Below are 22,707 nucleotides of genomic sequence, written 5' to 3' on the forward strand. Positions count from 1 at the left end.
TGCTTTTTAAGAATATAATGATAATTATTATTAGCATTAGTTTGTAGCCTATAAAGCTATAGGAAAGATCGGAAAGATTTAGGAATTCACCTTTACTTCATTTTACCACATCATTTCAAAATGTGTGTAAATTCCTTCGATTTTCCATCTGGGTCAAAGGAAGGAGAACATAATTACTCTGGTACATGTTGTATTCAAATTATTCTTTATCTAGTGCTTATTACAAGTCTCAACCTAGAATATGCCTAGGATTTGGAAGACTGTGGCTGATCATAGAAAATACTTTAGATTATAAGTGTGGAACCAGAAGATGTATAATCTGATCGGGCCTGTAGTGAAAAATGTATCTGTCTCATATGTAGGTAGTGTATTCTTTTCTTGGTATTTCAATATTGATGTAGTTTGTCAATGTGGAAAGTTGGCAGCAGAATATTAAAATGGCTATAGAGTCCAAAGGGAAGAAGGGTAAATAAACATTCAGAGTCAAAAGAACATTGACATTTGCTTTCTGATGTCTCTTGGCATTTGGCTCCTGAAAACTTCTGCCCTAAAGTTGTGAAAATGAATGAAGCTGTTGGAAGATACTAGCCCACAAAAATGCCTTATGGAATGGAAACATTAAGAAGATGGCATAGATGGGTTTAAACACAAGAGGCCAGCTAAACAGATTAGGTACATCAAAGAGATATTTAAAAAATTTATAAATATACTTGTATGTATACACACATACATATTTCTAAAACCTTGATTTTATCTTTATTTTAAATTTATAAGTGGTACAATTTGCACGTTTGTTTAATTGTCATGGAAGTATATACAAAGACCCAGGAGAAGATTCTGAAGCATAAGTACTATATTTTCAAAAATCTAAGTGTTCAGTTAAACTTAAGGACTATAATGATATATTGGTTCTCTCTTCCCTAGGTTAATTGCTTCAAAATTGTAAACTTTAAGGCCTCTGAGTTCCCTTCCAGCTCTAGACCTATATTCTATCTGTCTATCTATCTATTTATCCATCTATCTTTCTGTCTCTCTGTCTGTCTGTCAATCTAGCTACCTATTTATCTATCTAAAATATATGTATATATGTGTGTATGTAATAAATAATGCATACATGTCTATTATACACACATATGTGAGTTGTATCAAGAAGAAACTGGTGAATGTGAGCATGGTTGTCTTTACAAACAGATGGCTCCATGAGTTCAGAACCATTGGGAACTCTACATCCACCAATAACAGTTCATCTACTGAGAAATGACTGAAACACTTCAGCAGAGCTTTATCCAATTAGCTTAAGATTTTGGCACCAGTTCAAAAAGAATTATTCATGAGGTTAATTGCATAATAGTATCAGGCATTTAGGGCAACTAGGAGGTGAAGTGGATATAGTATCAGGTCTGGAGTCAAATCTGGCCTCATATTCTTACCACCAGTATGTTCCTGGGTAAGTCATTTAACTGTTTTCCTCAATTTCCTCATTCAAAAAAGGAGCTGGAGAAGGAAATAGAAAACCTTTCCAATATCTGCCAAGAAAACCCTAAATGAGGTCACGGAGAGTCAAACATGACTAAAAGCAGCTAAAATCAGTCATTTACAAAGTAATACGCATAAAAGATCTGAGGCTTTGAGGAGAAAGAAGTAGATATGGCAGGGGAAGCTTGAGGAGAACATTGAGCACCTGATTGAAAACAAAGATACCATTGAAGGTTGAAAAGGTATGTTCTAAATCGAAACTCCAAGATATACTGTGCCTCCTTCTCAATTCTGACTATGAGTACACAAGGTCCTTTATGGGCACAGATGATATATTTTTAAAGAAAAATTCAGACCCACTAGAATAATGTTTTCATGAAGACATATTTTTTAAGACTTTGTATTCCCCTCTACCCACCACCTTGGCTTCCCAATATACCTGTTGATTTTTCATATTAAAAATTTCCCTTTGTTTCTGGGCTTTTGTTGTTGAGTATGATAGGCCCATCCAACTTCTTTTCTCCCATTCACAACACTGGGAGGCTTTACTTCAAAGAAGAAAAAATTGTTCCACAGTGTGATCAACCTCTGCTTTGCTGACACCACTTCCTGGTCATCCAGTGACATAAAAATTCCCAAGATATCTATAGTCTGGGCCTCTTAAACTTAGTGGGAGTATAAGACCAGAAGAGACCATTCTCTGAGGACCTACTTACATGACCAGTGTTTCCAAATGGAGATGAAGGAGGTTGAGTCCAGTGTAGCTAAAATGTCCCTATATATTCACAGCATATCCTTGTTGTGTTATGGCAAAATAAATCTCCTGTTGTTAACTGTTCAATGACTTGGAGTGACCCATTTCAAAACAATATGGAAACTTAATTAAGAGGGTACTATAATAAAGCCACACCTAAACCTTGAGCTACAACCTAAATGGTATTTTCTTGTTTTCTCCAGCCATCAATTATAATATAACTAAATGATATATTAAAGGTAAAAGCCTTAGCCACTATACAGAGTGTGCCAAAACACTTGCTCAGGTTAATAACTCTTCTTATCTTTAATACTTTATTATTACTAATAGTACTTCTTTAAACCACATATCCTGTTCTACCTTTCAGCACAGTATTTACCTATCCCAAGGATAAATGGTTTCAGTGGTATGGATACAAAAAGGTTCCAATCCCAGCTCTCCAGTCTTGCGTGATCTTGAGCAAGCCACCCTTTCTCTGCTTCTCAGTTTCCTCACCTTTAAAATGAAGGAATTAGAAGGTGGAGCCAAGATGGTGAAGTAGAAAGACACACATACACATAGCTCCGAACACACAAACCACAGAACGGCAGAGGGGACTAACCCAGGGCGAATTCTGCACCCAGAGACCACGGAATATTGGAGCGAGGGAGATTTCCGTTCCCGAGAGACCTGCAAACCTCTCGCGGGGGGACCTTCGCGCCAGGGACTGGGCGCCGGGGCGGGAAGAGGAGTGCAGCCTTGCCGCGGCAGCAACACGGTGGGAAAGAGATCCAGCGGCCACGCGGGTCCCCCCACCCACAGAGGGACCTGCAAACCTCTCGCAAAAGGTCCGTTGCGCTGCAGACACGGTGCCCAGCCCGGACCTGCGGCGGCGATGGCGGCCGCGGCTCCGAGAGACAAAGTTCTGAGAGGGATCCGGAGGCAGGATCTTCAGCAGCTGCACGGGCCCCCCACCAACAGGTGACTGACGGGGGTAGGTGAGAGAGTCTCTTTGGCGGGTTGAGAGGGGAGCGTGGTGTCCCCATAGCTCGGGCCCTCCCGGGAGGTGGGGACTGAGAGGCGGCTGCGGACGGGGGCTCCCCAAACGAGCGGGAGCCTGGATCTATTGTGGAAGGTCTGTGTATAAACCCCCTGAGGGAATTGAGCCAGAGAGGCGACCCTGCCCCTGACCTCAGCACCTGAGCCTAATTTAACACTGAATAACAGCCCTGCCCTGGCCAAAAATCCTAAGGCGGGAAGCAGCATTTGAATCTCAGTCCCCAAACGCTGGCTGGGAGGAGCAGGAGGCGAGGTGGGTGTGAGGAGAACATTCAGAGGTCAGGCCACTAGGGGGAGACAATGCCAAGAAAAGGGAAAAGAAATAAAACTATTGAAGGGTACTTTATGGGAGAAAAATCACTTCCTCCCTTCCTTTCTGATGGGGAGGAACAAGGCTTGCCATCAGGCAAAGACACAGAAATCGAGGACTCTGTGCCCCAGCCCACCCAATGGGCTCGGGCCATGGAAGAGCTCAAGAGGAATTTTGAAAATCAAGTTAGAGAGGTGGAGGAAAGACTGGGAAGGGAAATGAGAGGGATAAGGGAGAAGCATGAAAAATAGATCAGCTCCCTGCTAAAGGAGAACCAAAAAAATCTTGAAGAAATTGGCACTTTGAGAACTAGCCTAACTCAGCTGGCAAGGGAGGTGCAAGGGGCCAATGAGGAGAAGAATGCTTTCAAAAGCAGAATTAACCAAATGGAAAAGGAGATTCAAAAGCTTACTGAAGAAAATAGATCTCTCAAATCTGGAATGGTACAGATAGAAGCTTTGGACTTTTCGAGAAAGACAGATATCTCAGAACATACCGCGCAGATTCGAAAAATGGAAGATAATGTGAAATATCTTATTGGAAAAGCAACTGACCTGGAAAATAGAATCAGGAGAGACAATGTAAAAATTCTGGGTCTACCTGAAAACCATGATCAAAAGAAGAGCCTAGACATCATCCTCCACGAAATTATCAAGGAAAACTGCCCTGAGATTCTAGAACCAGAAGGCAAAATAAATATTCAAGGAATCCGCAGAACACCGCATGAAAGAGATCCAAAAAGAGAAACTCCTAGGAGCATTGTGGCCAAATTCCAGAGTTCCCAGGTGAAAGAGAAGATATTGCAAGCAGCTAGAAAGAAACAATTCAAGTATTGTGGAAATACAATCAGGATAGTACAGGATCTGGCACCTTCTACATTGAGGGATAGAAGGGAATGGAATAGGATATTCCGGAGGTCAAAGGAACTAGGACTGAAGCCAAGAATCACCTACCCAGCAAAACTGAGTATAATACTTCAGGAGAAAAAATGGTCCTTCAATGAAATAGAAGACTTTCAAATTTTCCTGATGAAAAGACCAGAGCTGGAAAGAAAATTTGACTTTCTAACACAAGAATGAAGAGAACCATAGGAAGGCGAACAGCGGAGAGAAATCATAAGGGACTTACTAAAGTTGAACTGTTTACATTCCTACATGGAAAGACAATATTTATAACTCTTGAAACATTTCAGTATCTGAGCACTGGGTGGGAGTACACACACACACATGCACACACGTACACATACATAGCGACAGAGTGCACAGAGTGAATTGAAGAGGATGGGATCATATACTAAAAAAAAAAAAATGAAATCAAGCAGTGAGAGAGAAATATTGGGAGGAGAAAGGGAGAAGTTATATGGGGCAAATTATCTCTCATAAAAGAGGCAAGCAAAAGACTTATTAGTGGTAGGATAAAGAGGGGAGGCAAGAGAAAAACATGAGATCTACTCTCATCACATTCCACTAAAGGAAAGAATATAATGCACACTCATTCTGATAGGAAAACCTATCTCATAATACAGGAGAGTGGGGGACAGGGGCACAAGCAGGAAGGGGGGGAGGATAGAGGGGAGGGCATGGGGAGGAGAATGCAATACGAGGTCGACACTCACGGGGAGGGAAAGGACCATAAGAAAATAGAAGTAATGGGGGACAGGACAGGATGGAGGGAAATATAGTTAGTCTTATACAACACAACTAGTATGGAAATCATTTGCAAAACTAAACAGATATGGCCTATATTGAACTGCCTGTCTTCCAAGGGGAAGGGGTAGAGAGGGAGGGAGCTAAAGAAGTTGGAACTCAAAGTGTTAGGACCAAATGTAATGTTCTTACCACTGGGTAACAAGAAACACAGGTTAAGGGGTCAAGAAAGCTATCTGGCCCTACAGGACAAAAGAGAAGACGGAGACAAGGGCAGGGAAGGAGGATAGAGGAGAGAGCAGATAGGTCACAGGGGCAATTAGAAAACTTGGGTCTGGGGGGGGAGGGGGAAAAAAGGGAGAAAATTTGTAACCCCAAATTAAAAATTTAATAAAAAAAAATAATAATTTAATCTTAAAAAAAAAATAAAAAAATAAAATGAAGGAATTAGATTCCATTATCTATCTCTCTCTTATTTTTCCCATCTTCAGATCCTAGGATCTACCTCACTTTGAATTTCAATCCATTCACATCTTAGTAGATGGATGGTCATGACTTGCTGTGGGCAAAAACAAAAGTCTATTGTTCATTTTTCTGGTGACTCATCTTTCCTCATTTACCTAGGCTGCTTCTCAGAAGGCACATACATGGTTCCTTGCAAAGCAGTGTCACTGGATCAGTAAACAACAATAAATTGATAAGCACCATGCCAAGAACTGGGGATATAAAAGAAGCAGCAAAACTCTGTCAGCTGTCAAGGAGCTTACATTTTAAAGACAGAGAAAATATGAATATAAATAAGCATATATAAGATAAATTCAGAGCAGATAGAATGTAACCTTAGATGGTAAGGCACTAGCAGCAAGGGAACTGGGAAAGGTCTCTTGTAGAAGGTAATGCTTGAGCTGTATTTCAGAGGAAGCCAGCAACTGGCAAAGCTTTCAAGAACCCTGGTTCACCTCCTCACTCTAATGATGTTATCAGAGGAGGATTTTGCTGGATATTAAATATAATCAATGGACAGAGGAGAAATAGCTGGGTCTAACAGTAGAACATAATTAAGAAAAACTCATCGTGTATGTATAACAAATTTAGGGTACATTTGATATCTTTAAAAATTCTCAAAATTAGGGGTACTTTAGGCTCTAAACTATACCTACTTAATGAAGTAATTTCTAATGGGTTACACAGTAACCCTGCATCAAAACCCTGCGTATAAATGAGCAAGTATCAGTATCTTTCCAATAGGACAGACGCTGCTCTTTCCTTTTTCCTCTTCTCCTGTTATAGTTTCATGTCATTAAAGCTATTTTTATTCCCTTTGAGTTACAAGAGATGAGGAGCTATTCTGCGGAGCTTAAAAGATGTCCAGGTGTTTAGGTGACTTAGTTAGTTTCTAACTCAGTATCACAGCTATTTAGGAATCAAATGAGTCATATACATGGGGACCTGGGAAGGTTACTGTTCCTCACCTTGCAGACCGAGACTTTTGGTTTGCTTTTGCCCAGAGTTACATATTGATTCCTGTTATATATGACCCCTACTGAGTCTTCTCCTTACTCCCAGATACCCAGACCTTTTTTTTTTTTTAATGTATTGGGTCCTCACATATCACCAAATCCCTTGGCCTTTCTCTCCATCAATCCTTTCTCACTTTAACAATATTAGAAATTCTAAATTAAATAATTCTAATTAAAGTGAGACAAGGTTAGTATATTTTTAAAAATGAGTACAAGACATGAAATCCAGAAAACCTCATTTCCTACCCATAAAAAGGAATTGGATAGAAAATTGTTTATAAACCAGAATTCAACAGTATGCTGTTTACAAGAGACACATTTGAAACAGAAAGATACACACACAGTTAAAATAAGAGGCTAGTGCAGAATCTATTATACTTCAACTGAGATTAAAAAAAAAAAGCAGGGATACTAATCATGATCTCAGACAAAGCAAAAGCAAAAATAGATCTAATTTAAAGGGATAAGCAGGGAAACTACATTTTGCTAAAAGGTCAATGAAATAATATCAAAAATTTTATTGCAAACTTCTCAGATAATGGACTCATTTCTCAGTATGTAGTCAATTTCTCATTGACTCAATATGAGTCAAATTTATAAAACTAAGAGCCATTCATCAATTGATAATGGTAAAATGATATGAACAGGCAGTTTTCAGAAGAAGAAATAAAAGCTGAAAAAATGCTTTAAATCACTACTGATTAAAGAAATACAAATTTAAAAGAAATTCTGACATACCAACTCATACTTATCAGAAATAATGAAAGTGGAAAATAGTTACAATAATGAATTGTTGGTGTAGTTGTGAACTGATCTAATCATACTATAAAACAATTTGGAACTATGCCCAGAAGGCTAAAAGACAAACAACCAAAACAAAGAAACCAAAAACCAAAAACCTGTGTATACCCTTTGGCCCAGCAATATCACTACTAGAATGGGAATATTTAGCTTGGAAAGGATAAGTCCATGATCAGTACAGCACTCTGCACCACACATTGCCTTCATCAGTCTCACATCCTATCTGTCTCTTTTCCTTATAATCACATAGTATATTAAATGCCAATTGTTTGCTGTGAGGGTACATCCATGAAGTTTTATTGTGTTTTAAGTAGACGGAAAGCAGTATTGGTTATGAGAAGGTCATGAGATGCACAAGTCTTCAGTAGTAAGTGACCACTGCCATTGCTACTTCTGATTTCATTTTACCCTAGGACTCCTTGTCAAGTCTGGTTGTCTGAGCCTACTCTAGCATTAATTCACCCAGAATTGTAAGCTTCTCTTCTTTTGAAACATTGATGATAAAGGTTTCCAGGTCTGCATAAATTTTTTTTCTTTGACCTCATCAAGGTTCGTCATAACGGGGAGCATAGGCACTGATGATGGTGGTGTGACATTTTCTTGCAAATGGCAATTGCACTGTCATGGCCACGTTGTTCAAATGCAGAGCATATGCTTGCCAAAAGACTGTTTTATGGACAACTCACACAGGGCAAGTGATCACATGGTGGTCAGAAGATGCAATACAAAGACACTCTCAAGGTCTCTCTTAAGAACTTTGGTATTGATTGTATGACACAGGAGACACTGGCACAGGACCACTAAGCATGGTGTGCCTACTCAGAGAAGGTGCTGTGCTTTATGAGCAAAGCAGAATTAAAATAGCTCAAAGGAAACGCAGGATGCTATCCTGAGTATCTATCCCAAATGTTCACAGGGACTATTTGTGCCTGATCTGTGGTAGAGCATTCTGATCACATATTGGTCTGATCAGCAGCAATCAGATACATTGAAACTTGATTCTAGCATAGTAATGCCATTTTGGTCATCTTTGAGAACACAGGAAAACAACCAATCAACCACTACCAGATCTGTACTCCAACAGATCCAAGAAAAAGAAAAATTATATATATATATATATATATGTATATATGTATATATATATGTATGTATGTATATATATAATATATATAATATTTAAAGTAGCTCTTTTGGAAGTGGCAAAGAATTGCAAATTGAGGCGATGTCCATCAACTGGGAAATAGCTGAAAAAGTTATGGTATACGATTGTGATGGAATACTGCTTTGCTATAAGAAATAATGAGGGGAGTGGTTTCAGAAAAACCTAGAAAGACTTATATGAACAGATGCAAAGTGAAGTGAGGAGAACCAGGAAATCCTTGTACACAATAATACCGTATAGCAATATTACAATAACTTTCAACTCTGAAAGACTTACTCTGATCAATACAATGATCTCAGACAATTCCAAAAGACTCATGATGAAAAATGCTATCCATCTCCAGAGAGAGAAGTGATCAACTCTGAGTGCAAACTGAAGTATAGTTTTCTCACTATTTTTCTTGCTTTTTTGTGACATGGATATGGGAGGAGCTGAAGGGAAGAAGACAATTTGGAACTTGATTTTTTTTAAAAAAATATTAAAGATAACTAATAAACTAAAAAACCCCAGGGAGATGGGGGGGAAGAAGAACTGAGTTCAAACCTGGTCTAATATATGCTTATTAGCTGTGTGATCCTGAGCAAATCACTTAACCTCTTTGTCCCTCAGTTTCCTCATCTGTAAAGTGAAGATAATAATAGCATCTAAGTCACAGGATTTCTATGAAGATCAAATGATTTGACATATATAAAGCACTTGGGGAACCTTTGTAAGGTAAATAAACTGATCACTATCACAATTATTTTTAATACTATCTTTTAAAATAAAGGTGGTAGATTATCTCTAGCTTTCAAGTTCTAAAATTATATGAACTGTATAATGTATATAACTCCGATGTTTACTTCAAATAATTCATTAAGAATATGACATTTGTATACTTATACACAAGTCAAAAATAGCTATTGTGTGTGATGGTACTTGGTGAAACTGGGTTTAGAGTGAAAGGATGTGTGTTTGAATCCCAGATCTTCTCTTACCAACACTGTGACTTTGGACAAGTCACTTAATCTCTCCAAGCCTCAGTTTCTTCACCTACAAAATGAGGGAGTCAGACTAAATGGCTTCAAGCTATAGATCTATGATCATATGATCAGTGACCTCATGTATATTCATACATATATGGGTTATACTAAGGCATTGAGCTCAGTCCCTCAATAGGCAAATAAAAACCAGCAGAAATCTGAGTAGAGTGAATTCATCTGAGATATACCTCAGTCTATTCCTTATAAAGCCCTCTAGCAGCTGGATATAAGTAGGGAACAGCAGGGAAGATAATATGGTTCTTCTTAAAGCAGAGCCTAGAGTAATAAGAAACCATAAGGCATTATCCCTTCCGGGATTTTCCTTCTAGGCATAAGTTTATATATAGTAAAATTACAGCGTCCTATCCTTCCCAGGAAAGCCATGGGCTTTTCCTCCATCTCTCTAAACCATCAAGTACATAGATAATATTCATTAAATGGTGAATAATAATGAGGTTACACAGGGCAGTTTTATGTTAGGAAATAGGATTGAGGCCATTTCAGAAAAGACATTAAAAGCATATGGAATAAAATAATTCTCAGTATCTCAAAAGATGTGTTGAAATTAAAATAAAATGAAGAATGTGAGAAACTGAAAGAAAGAATTTTGAATAACAACAACAGTAATAATGAGAGACATCTTGTTTCAACTCTTTAAAAAGTAAGACTTCCTACTTCCCAGTTTAGACCCTATAAATCCAGCACTTTTTGAGCTTCTGCTGAAGATTTATTTCCCTCCTGATCTATTACCTTTGCCTTTCTCCCTACATACACAAAAGGAATGGACTTTGCACACCTTGCTACATTAGAAAGTATAATCTATGTACCACAGTACCTGCTTATCTGTAGTGTTTTATTGATGTGAGAGATTACTTGAAGGCCACATAAAAAGGTTACCATTGATTTCCTTTCTTTAGGAATGCTCAAGGCTCTAGCTCTTGCTTAGCTTCCAAAAACAGTTGCTGAACACCTTTGTAGAAAGCCTTGCTGTTTCTCTCAACTGGCCCATCTGTTTTGATTCTACCTAAGTACAGTTGGCCAGCTAATATTTTTTTAAGTTCTTGAAATAAGAAGTTTTACTAATTCTTGGGATACTTCTCCTTAAGCCAACAATCAGGTTAACATGCTGGCAAAAAAGAATATTTTTATAAGATCTCCTTAATTTAAGACATGTCCACACTTCTTTTAAAAGCACAAAGTATATGGAAAATAACAACTAATTATGAGAAGATACCCATGTTGCCCCAAGTACCTAGCTCTTCTTAATTTGCTCCAACCTGAGCATGAAGCTCAGAGTTGATACATTTGAACATAGCTGGATGTCAAATGCATTTCCGAAAAATTTTCTCATAGAATACTTTTTTTCTCCATATGGTTCATAAACTTACAAATGGGAGATGCTCAATAAACATGTGTTGTTATAGATGATGGGTTTTAGCCAAAGTAGTAAAGTCAACAATTCACTAAAGCAGGAGTTCTTAATTTTATCTTTGTGCTGTGAACCTCTTTGGAAATCTGGTGAAACATATAACACTCTTTTCAGACTAATGTTATTAAACACAAAAAATAAAATACAAAGGGTTACAAAGGAAATCAATTATACTGAGACACAAATATTTGTCCCTGTCTCTTTGTCTCTATCTCTGTGTATCTTTCTGAACAAGTAGTTATGTGGCATAGTGAGTAGAGTGTTGCCCCTGAAGTTGAGAAGACCTGAATTCAAATTTAACTTCAGATGCTTACTAGCTGTGTGACCCTGGGCGAGTCACTAACCCTATACTTAACCCTCAGTTTCCTCATTTGTAAAATTGAGATACTAATAACACCTTCCTCCCAGTATGGCAAGGATCAAATGAGATAACCTATGCATACTTACATATGTGTATATATTTCTACATTTAAGTTAATGGACTTCAGGTTAAGACTTCCTGAAAAGGGCTTGTTGATCATGTGTAAGCTGCAAATACCTTATAAACCAGGGATTACACAGGCTATAAAAGATGCCATTAAAGAGATGTATGATTGGGGAAAAAATAAAAGATGGAATTGGTCAATCAATAAACATTTATTAAATGGCTTTATTTAAGGATAAGTAAGCATTTACTATGTGCCAGGCAGTGGATATAAAGTGGATATAAAGACAGTCTTTGCACACATGGTCAGGTACCAACAGTGACAGATGATGAATGGAACATCCATTCCCTCTGTAGCTAATCATACGATATACAGAAAGCACAAAGAAGGTTCCCAGGATGTTGGGTGGATTCTGAGGAAACTTGCAAGTGTACATGGACTACAGTCCTATAGATCTGGGTGGGTTGTGTAACCTGCGCTGAAGGAATCACATATTCACTGAATGTCCAAAAATGCCCCTATGATGAGATCACAGATCAACAAAGATTTCAGAAGGTTTTCTTTCTTATACTTTCCAAAATAACTCAAAAAACAAACGTAAACAAACAAAAACCATGCATCACATTTGACTTCAGGTAGTCACCAAGGAAAACGAAATCTGGTTTGTAATAACTTGACTTCTTACAGGGCATTTCTACTGCATCTGATTCATACCTTAGGGAAAATTAAGTTACAGCTCTAAGTGACCTGAAAGGTCATTCATATCACACTTGGAGGAATTCATGCTATTAATATAGTGTTTAATTTCAGTCAGGCTCAAATCTCTTGCAATTGTTTCTCATGTTCTTTGTAAGTGGTATATGTTAGCTCCTAGATACAACTCTAAGGGACCACTGCAATAGGCAAATATTCCTTACTCCAGTTAGCTTAAGAGCATCTGGCTAAATGTACATCAGGAATTCAATTAACTTTGTATTAAGAGGTCAATTAAATTGGCCTTTGTATGGATTGTTTTTAATTACTTTTCCTTGTAATCCTTTATCCCCCCTTGTCTAAGCACTAGTGAAGCACTCTGATATGATATTCATAGCTCCTGTTTGGCCTATGTAACTTACATGCAGAACACATAGGAAATGCTAGACTGGGTTATAATAAACTAATTAGACAATTAGTAGCTGTGAATTCTCTCAACCCAAGAAGTCAGTCATCAGCAACAGATTATTTTGGCCACAAGCTTTTGGAAATTTTCCTATGTAGCAATATCCTTTGTTCTTTGTTCCTTAAATTTTCTTCAGTCCAAGTGGCACTTCAGCTGCATTTTGTTTTCTGGGTCATGAGTGAGATTTCTCTGGTTTTCTTGTGGCTAGATCTTAAACCACTTTCTGTAAAAGAAAAGCCAATCCATTCCATTCCATAAAGGACTAGTGGTGATTTTAGTGGTAATGTAGTCCTACATACAGCACTAGGTAGTATATATTTACTAGATTCACGCTGGGAGTATTGAGATAAACTTGTGGATACAAATATGAAAATGAATCAATAATTTAGATGTGATGCCAACATCAATTAATTAACATATATTTATTGAGAACCTACTATGTTCAAGGTATCTGTATATTTGGAAATAGAAAACTGACCATTTTTAAAGCCTTTTAACATTCAGCATGAGGCTGATTGTTAGGATATACACACACACGAGAGACAGACAGACAGAGAAAGAGACAGAGACACAGAGGCAGAAAGAGAGAGAAAGGGAGGAACAGAGAGAGAGAGAGAAAGAGAGGGAGAGAGAGAGAGGGAGAAAAAGAGAGAGAGAGAGGAGAGAGAGACAGAGACAGAGGGAGAGGGAGAGGTAGAAGAAGAGGAAGAGGGAGAGACTGAGACTCTTTCCAGGTCTAAACTGGTTAGACAGGAAGAAATCTTTAATTTATATCAGGAAATATTAAATTTAAGACATTACCACAAGAGATTGACTAGAAGAGCTGGGAGTCACTGACTAAGTGAAATTTTAGAATTTCCTTCATAAGATATGTTTAAAGAAAGGATATAGATAGTCATCTTTTCAGATTGGATGGTGTGCATTTTTCTTACCAAGTTAAGGATGTACATGAGATAGCTTTTTAAAGTACCTTTCAGCCCTATGACCATTTGGGAAAATTGCACAAAACACAGTCTTGGTACATTTGTCATGTATAGATTAGGATAATAAAATTATACTTATTACTATATCATTATAGGTGGTATGAATACTAGTACAAAGGCCTATTAATTGAAATAGTAGTATCATTAGTACTATTAATGATAATACATTGTTGTATTAAGTATGTGACTTTGCCAATATGAGAATTATCTTAGCTGACAGAAAGTTAGATTACAACCCATCTCTATTTTATAGTCTCAGAGACTGAATTAAGTTTCCAGGAGATTAAATGACCTGCCTATAGTCAAGCATCCTAAGTAGGTTTTGAAACCAAGTCTTAACTCTCAGTCTAGCACTCTATTATTTCAAATTGATTCATTAATGAAGATAACAATGGTTTCAATCTCTCCTTTCTTCCTTCCTTCCTTCCTTCCTTCCTTCCTTCCTTCCTTCCTTCCTTCCTTCCTTCCTTCCTTCCTTCCTTCCTTCCTTCCTTTCTATATCTTAATCTATTTTATCATTACTATATGGACTCTTGGTAAGGAAACTCTCTTTACCAACAGAAATTAACAACTATTCTTAGAAAGTTGTCTTGACCACTGAGAGGTTAAGTACCTTGTCAAAGGTGGCAGGACTGCAACCCAGATCTTTCTGGCCCTAAGACCAGCCCTCTATCCACCACCCTAAGCTAACTCATTATCATTATCATCATCATCATGAAGAGGAAGAGAATAAGATAATATTAATTCAATCTGCCTAATGAGGAAAAAGAAAAGGAATCACTATGGCATTAACAACATTTCTATTGAATATAACCATGGTTCTTTGCAGAACAATATGCAAATCATAAAACACAAATCTTTATTCATACCTGCTCCACCACCAATGCTTAGAATGTTAATTTCCGATTTTGTGTCTCCAATCCTGAAAATAAAAGACATTTACATATTTTAAAATGGGTGCTAGGTGCTGTGGAAAAGCTGATCAAAAAGTTTAGCTGCAGATGACACAAGTTCCCCCCTCCCAGAAAAAAAAAAAGGAACAAAATCTGTACAACTGAGAATTAAAAAACAAACAACAACTTTGATATTTGTCTCCTTCAACAACTCAGTCCCACAAACATTAATTAAGGGCCTCTGGTTAAAGCACTGTATTAAGTAACGAGGACCTCAAAACTAACCAGTCCTTTTCTTCAAGTAAAATTGTACATCTTTGGATACAGAGAAGAATTTGAAGAAGCATTAGTAGATAATAGAAGGACACAACCGAATGTTTCTTCCAGAAATGGTATTCCAGAAATTTTCCTGTCTGGATTTGGGCAAGTCCCTTTGCCTGTCCATGTCAATTTCCTCATCTATAAATTGAGAGAAAAGAAACAGAAGAATATGTGTGGACATGGGAAAGGAGAATTAACAGTGAGAAGAAGGCACCTATCCCTGGTTCATAGGGATTCAGATCAAGAAACTGGGAGTGACATCTCATGAATTTCTATTGTTTATACTTTTTTTAAAATAAAGCGAGAGCATTCAACAAGATTCTTCACAGGTTGCCTTCTTTTATTCAAAATCTACTTCAAACTTCTCTCCCAAAGAGACTTCCAGCCCATGTACCCCTTTGCTTTATATCACCTGGCTTTTCTGAGCAAACATATACATTGCTTTTGAAAATTCTTGAGTTTTTTTTGTTTGTTTGATTTTTTTTCTTAACCTGGACTCCTGTTGTGTATATCCAATTAGAATGGACATCCAATGAGTATGGGCACTGTTATTTTTATTTTCTTTGCATGAATACAAATAGCCCCACTGCAAATTTCATGTGCACAATAAATAAATAAATAAACAGATAAATAGATAAATAAACAAATGAACAGCTAAACAAACAAATAAGGAAATAAATAAACATCTGGCATTTCCATGCAGTAGATCATCATCAGGCTTTGAATAACAATATCAGGCCTGTTCCATATCATGTTGTATTCTATACTTCCTATCTTTATAACCTTGGGCAAATTACTTAACCTCTCTGGGCCTCGGTTTCCTTAGTAGTTAAATGAATGGGTTGGACTAGATGACTTTCAGCTGTAGGTCCATACTCTTACTATATAACCTATAAATACTATATTCTATAACACTTCCATAAATCTTTTTGGAGGGTTGTTTTATAGCAGGGCATTTCTTTCTTGTATGAGTTAGACTAGATAAGAACTAGTTCCCTTCCAACTTTCAAATTCTATGATTTCAAAATATGTCAAGGTTTTGTAATTTCTTTGATGTGGAATATTGACTCTACCCACACAGATCACAGCCCCTCCACAATTTAATCGATGATCTTACAGTCACAGGACACAAAAAATTCATTGTCTTAGGCCTAATCTGTAGATGAGTTCAGTTAATTTTCAGTAGGCTGGTGCTATGACAACAGAACTATAGCCTGTCACCTAATGTCTAACTGGAAGCCTTTCTTGGCAAAATCTGAGCTCTGCTGGTATAACCTTCCAGAACCCAGGCTCGCTTACATACCTGGTAAAGCATCAGAGTGGGACCTTGGTATTCTATCACAAGAAATTAAATACTATTTTTTTTTTTTTTTGCTGAACTCCTGGGATATAACTGTTTTTTCCCTAAAAAAGGAAACAGGACAGGCTTGGGAAAGGCACAGTAGATCCTATTAAAATTCAAGCCAAGGACTGTCTCGTCTGCTATTGTCAGACATGCCTAATGACAAAATTTAAGAGAAACCAGAGTGAAAACCAGGAGATGACAGAATTTAGGGATTTTGGTGCTGCTGAAGATGGGATCTAAAGTTCACCCATTTCAGTATCTTTTGTCTTGCCCCAACTCAACACTTCTGTTAATTTATTGAAATTCACATCCCCAAGGCAGAATATTTGATTATCTTTAGAGTGTAGGATCTAGTCCTCTCATAACACTTATCAGCACTGCCACAAATTGAACACATTCATCACACACACACACACACACACACACACACACACACACACACACACACACACACACACAAGAACCCCATGGATTGTAGGGGAGCAAGTCTGTTTCACTGATAATGAGGAAACCCTCTTTTTAAAGGGTCATACAGCTAATATCAGCTTGAAAAGAGAGACATTAATGATTTTTCTTTCGATAAATGATAAGCGAAGTGATAATCATAGTAATACATAAGGAAACACATTTAAATGGATATTACTAAGGCTAAGGGGCATCCAGTCTTTTCACTAGTAAATGCTATTTAATGACTGTTTAAAATTCCAGCTAATCCAGAAAATATGAACGAAGAAAACCCTATCTTGGGATCTAAAGATACTAAGAATGATTTTTGCTCAGTAGAAACAGAACTGAACAAGTACAAATACCAGCAGAGTTAAATATGATGTCCAGTGGTAGGTCAAACTCTAGGCAAGTAGGAAGGGAGGTGGTGGAAGGAAGGAGAAAAAGGAAAGAAGGAAGAAAGAAGGGAGGGAGGGAGAGAGGGGGGAAGAGGGGAGAGAGAAAGGAATGCAAATATCTGAGTTTAAAAGCTTTTTATCTTTTCACCCAGAAAATGTATTTGGTGCCTAGAAACGGTTAACTCTTATCTCCTTGCAGCGCGAAAGGCTCCTATGGCAAACAGGGCCATTGGGTGGAATGTCTACATGAAAGGTTGGCCTGAAGCCTTTGGACTGGGGGAGGGGGAGAGAGAGGAGAAGCAGAAGCAGAAGCAGTCTGTATCTGTCCCAGCCTGGGTCCTCCCGCAGCATGCACTGATCACTTGCAGGGGCTGTGGTTTCCCAGGGAGCTGTCCTTCTGCAGAAAGCGTCTGTCTTTTGTTACCTTGCTATAATGCCTGGCAGCTTCTCCTCAATGAAGTTCTGCATGCACTGGTGCTCCGTGGAATTGGCCAGAAACCGGCGGAAAGCTTCAATGTATCTGCCATGATCAGAAAACAAGCTCCTCATGGAAGATGCCATGTTTGGTTTTCTGAGAAAGGCAGAAGGGGAAGGGAAGTTTCTCTCTCCTGCCATCCCGCTCCTCCTCCTAGCCACCACCCTCTCTTCCCATCCCCCAGTCCAGAACTTAGACTTGTGGGGAGCAGGTCATTCGTGGCTGCCACTGGAACGGGACTCCTGAGCATGTAAAATGCCCCACTGGACCTGGTTCCAGAGACTTTAACCTCTGCTGAATCGTTATTTTAGGGAAAGAGAGAAAGGTAGTAAAACCAGGTTGCACTACTGAGTGCAACTTTTGTTTCAAACCTCAGGGGGCTTTTTAAAAAGCTAGACCTATTAAAAGCCAAGATGACTGGCTTCATTTCTAGTTTGTCCTGTGGTTATCCCCGCAAAGTCAGCTCCAAGTAGGAAAGTTAAATGTCTAAAAAAGCCAAAGAGATCTCAAACCTAGGAAAGCTTAGGTCATTATGGATATAAAATCATATCCTAAAAATAGAAGAGAATGGATGGATTTGCAGTCTCTCTCCAAACCCTTGGGGGAAAATACCATGTTTTCCAATTCTCTAAGTGGGAAAAGATTCAACAAGTGACATTTTAATGTTAATTTGACCTTTAGAAAAATTGATATGAGATGAAAAAAGTGGAAATTGGATCACATTTCCACTAGTATCCTTTTTAAATAGAAAACTAGTCTTGGAAAGCTGACAAGCAGGAAGAAGTAGTCATAACTACGATTTTTTTGCACAGGGAAGACACACTTAGTTGGAGACTGTTAGGGGAGCAGGACCCCGGAATATGAAAACGAGACAGACAGTGCAGTATGCTAGCTGCTGGAGAGACTACCATGATGAGGAGGAGTCAGATGGCTCACTTTGTGTGTGGGGTTGGCAGTAATACTGGCTTCATGCCACTGCTGGAACCCAGATGAATAATGTTTCAGGGCAGGAGCTCACCCAGCATGACAAAGGATTTCAAGTATTATCAGGGCCTTATAAATTTGGCACTCTGGGAAATAACCCCAGTTACCTCACCCTAGATTGCTTAGGTAAGATGATATTGTGAACTGGTGAAAGAAAGAAGACTGGCAAGGGAGGCTGGGAGAAAGAAGCGTTGCCAGCAATTCCCAGCCCTAACGTGATGGTCTGGATTCAGCCAGGCAAAGTGCTAGCCTGTCTGTGGTGCACTTTGTTTAGTGTCTCCATAATCTTTATTAATTTATTCAATCAACTAGCATTTATTACCTATGATGCAATGCGTGCTGTATTGTCTGGTGATATAAAGGGAGACAAAAATCCCTTACTTTAAGGAGCTTACAGTCTATTGGGAAAAAATCACATGTACACAGATAAATATGTGTAATATACATGAAAAGTACATACAATTTCCCTGGAGAAGACACTAACCAAGTGGGTGATTAAAAAAAGGTCTAGCCTAGAAATTGTCTTAAGTCAAACTTTGAAGTTAAGAAACGGATTTTAAGAGCTAGAGGAGGAAGGAGAGTAGAGAGTTTTTAGTATTTTAGTATTTGGTATTTTAGAATTCTTAACCCTGGAAGAGACCCTAGAAGTTGACAAGTTCCTTCTCTAACCAAATACAGTAACCCCCCCCATCGTGCCCTACTCCTAATTTTTTTTAATCTTCCCAGACTTCAGCATTTCTAGTGAATTCATAAGGAAATACGTTCTATGTTGAAATTACTCTACTTTGTATCAAGTTCTTCCATATATGGCATCAAAATCTACTTCTCCGTAACTTCCACGCACTTGTTCTAGTTCTCCCTTTGAAGCCATATTGGTTAAATATGACTGCTTTTTTTTCTTCAAATATTTGAAACAACATCAGTTCCATGTTCTCCAAGCTAAATATGCTGTAGTGTTTCTTTTTCCCAAATATTCTTCATATGACATTGTTTCCAGCTCTCTTGCCATCCTGGTTGGTGATAGTATCCTGTATATTTTCAAGTTTGTTGGTTTGTAGAAGCTATGTCGCCTGGACACAGTATGATGATGGGATCATTATAACTTTTGGTCTGAACACTATGTTTTTGTTAGTGTAATATAAGATTTTCATCATCTTTGTAAGGTAACTGCTTTCACACAGTTCAAAGAACTATAGGATCATAGATTTGGAGGTGGAAAAGACTTTAGAGGTTATCTAATCCAACCTCATTTTACAGATAAATAATAAACAGAGACATATTAAAGTGAAGTGATTTGCTTAAGGTCATTCAGGAAGTAAGTGGCAGAATCAGACTTAGAGCCAGAGCTGATGTCTATATGAAGAATTTACAGACAGCTAAAATCCTAGGAGTTTTCTGCCCCATGATTGGCTGTTAAGTTTGTATGTTTCATCTTCTCCTTGTACAGTTGATTCTTTACACCAAAGTACAGAATTTTCCATTAATCATTACTAAATTTCACATCATTAGTTCCTTCTTATTAATCCAGATTTCCAGAATATTGCTTCTGTCATCCAACCTATCCAGAAATTAGATATATATGCTTTATGAAACCTTCATATAGAGTATGACATAATAGTCTTGGAAGAAGGAAAACAAGTACTGCCCTTGACACATGTTAATTGTATGACCTTGGACAAGTGTCTTCTCTTCTTTCAGGTCTGGATGACATTCTAAGATTACAAGTTACATATAAGTTACTGTTCTACTTTAATGGAGGGATAAGCTCATCAGGAGTTCCACATTCTAATGAAATCATTGGTCTACCCACCCCTCTCAAAAAACAAAATGAAACAATAAAGAAAAAGTCTTTATAGGATCATAGAATTTCAGAACTGAGGAAGGAACTACTGTAGTTCCTTCTAGAGACCATCTAGAATCCACCCTTCTTGTATGACTGAGGTAAAGTGACTAGTCAATGTCATACAGCAATAATCAGCAGAATTAAGATATGTACCCAGGTCATCTGTCTCCAAATTCAGTGCTTCATCCAAGTCATTGACCAAAATAAAATAAATACAAATAAAAGTACCACTGGAGACCTCTTTTTACATTGACATCGATTCATTAATCAACACACATTGAATGAGGATGTACAAAGGGCTAAAACTGACCTAGCTGTACTATCATACAGCCCACATTTCTTAATTCTATTAAAAAGAATCTCATGAGAGTCTGTCAAATGGTGTGCTGAAATCAAGCACATCAGTGGTATTCCTTATCTGCCAGCCCATTAAAAAAAAGAAATGAGGTTAGTTTGGCATGACTTGGTTTTTGTAAAACATTTCCCTCTTGAAGTTCTCATGAACCATTCATTTAATACTTATTATTAGAATTTTTTAAGGGTTCAGTGTCAAGCTTTCTGGGCTTTAATTTCTGAAATTAAGATTTAAAACTATTTTCAAACATTGGACATTTGTCTCTGAGACAAATATACCCTGTAACCCACTCCTTCAGGGCCAGGCCCACTGTATCTCCAGGTGCCTGAGTTCCAGGGCTACCTAAAGGGTTGGGGTATCTCTGCTCTTCCACTGCCATCCTCTGAATGTGCATTCCCATTGACTGTGTTTACCTTTTATTAGGGGTCTTAAGGCCCTCATCATTCTGGCCTTCCTCCTTTGGATATCTTATCAGTGTTCTCTCTAAAACCTGGTACCTCGAAGTAAACACAACACTCAAAGTGTCCTCTGACCAGTTGTATTGTTAATGTATTTTTAAAGGAATTAATGAATTTTTAATAGAATGGGAAGATCTTTCCCACCCATTAAAAAGTCTAAGTGATCTGCTTAAGTCATATGGAAGCCTAAGTCCCATGATCTTGAGTCACATGGAGCCTGTGGTGGGAGGAGTTTGCTGAATGGGTAGAACAGGAAGAGGTGGAGCTAAAGCAGAACTGAGAGGAGGGAAGTCAGACCTGCTGGATGAGGAGAAGAGAGAGAAAGCAGGCAGCTGGCTGTGAGTGAGAGAAGGGCATTTTGCTTGAGAGAGTTTGTTTGTGGGAAGAACTGATAATGTGTACGGACTTCTTGGTTACTATGATGGATTTCTTGGATACTATGATGGATTTGATTTTCTGGTGTTGGGATTTGGCTTTCTGGTATCTGAATAAATGTTTTTCTTCTGCCTTCTGTGTGGAGAGGCTGTTATACTTTGTGATTCACAACTGCACCAGCATATTTATAGTAGCCATTGGTGCTATGACTTTTGCCTTGGTCATATACCAGGGCAGAATTCTGAGATGCTATCTTAAATTCTAAATAATTTGTAGAATAATAAAATGGGACAGACACACCTGGTTCTTTGGGTAGTAGCAGGGAAAGAACATGATGGCAACAGGACGTAAGGCTGCAGTTGCACTTTAAAAAGGCACAAAAAGTATGGGACAAATGGCACAGAAAGTACAGGGACAATTGTTGAAAGAAGGGTGGGATATAGAGACTCACAGTGTGGGGACCTAGATAAGGTGATACCGGCATGCAGTGTCAGGAATTAATGAGGCAGTGGGAAAGTCACTTATGTGATTATGGATCCAGGGTGAAAGTACTGGAGAAACATGGATCCAGCTAAGGAAAAAAAAGAAGAGTGTGCAGTGGGTGGGGGTTTGAAGTCTCATGTTAGGGGCGGGGCCCTATTTACCGCATCACTCACCCTGCCCAAGGGTCTTCAGATTTCTCTGGCTCCCCCCTTGGGGATCGGGGGGAGAAATTATCAGGCAGAACTCCGGAGGTGGGTAAGAGCACCTTTATTACATGACGGTCAGCAAGAAATCCCGCCGTCCCCTTCCGTGTTGTGCCTTAAATCACCCAGAACTCGCCCTCCTATTCCGGGTAAGCCCCTCCCCAGTTCCTCCCTGAGGGCGGAGCCCAGCCCAGTCCAGTAGAGCCGCCCCAGTGCCAGCGTGGCAATGCCGCGTCAGCAGTGCCACCGTGGCAAAGCCACGTCAGCAGGTCCAGACTCTTGGGCATCTCCTATCCACCCAGGAGGCCCAGGTCCAGAGCGCCCCTCACAGTCTCATTTTATAGGGTTTTGGTAGGGGACAGACTCTTCTCTGTGTCACTTAATGAACACATTGAAATCATCTCA

At 38.6% G+C, this 22,707-nt stretch overlaps 1 protein-coding gene across 1 annotated transcript in view; it reads right to left on the bottom strand.

Moving 5' to 3' along the window:
• The window catches only part of HNMT (histamine N-methyltransferase), a 54,044-nt gene extending 36,184 nt beyond the window's left edge, over positions 1–17,860 (bottom strand). Inside the window, exons 1-2 of the mRNA XM_072613201.1 lie at positions 17,551–17,860; positions 14,595–14,647 (exon numbers count right to left, since the gene is read on the bottom strand). Coding sequence (XP_072469302.1) covers positions 14,595–14,647; positions 17,551–17,741 — 244 coding nt within the window. The 5' untranslated portion in view covers positions 17,742–17,860. The remainder of the gene's footprint in view (positions 1–14,594; positions 14,648–17,550) is intronic.
• Positions 17,861–22,707: the final 4,847 nt, after the last annotated feature.

Source organism: Notamacropus eugenii, chromosome 5 (assembly GCF_028372415.1).
Source record: "Notamacropus eugenii isolate mMacEug1 chromosome 5, mMacEug1.pri_v2, whole genome shotgun sequence".
NCBI lineage: Eukaryota > Metazoa > Chordata > Mammalia > Diprotodontia > Macropodidae > Notamacropus > Notamacropus eugenii.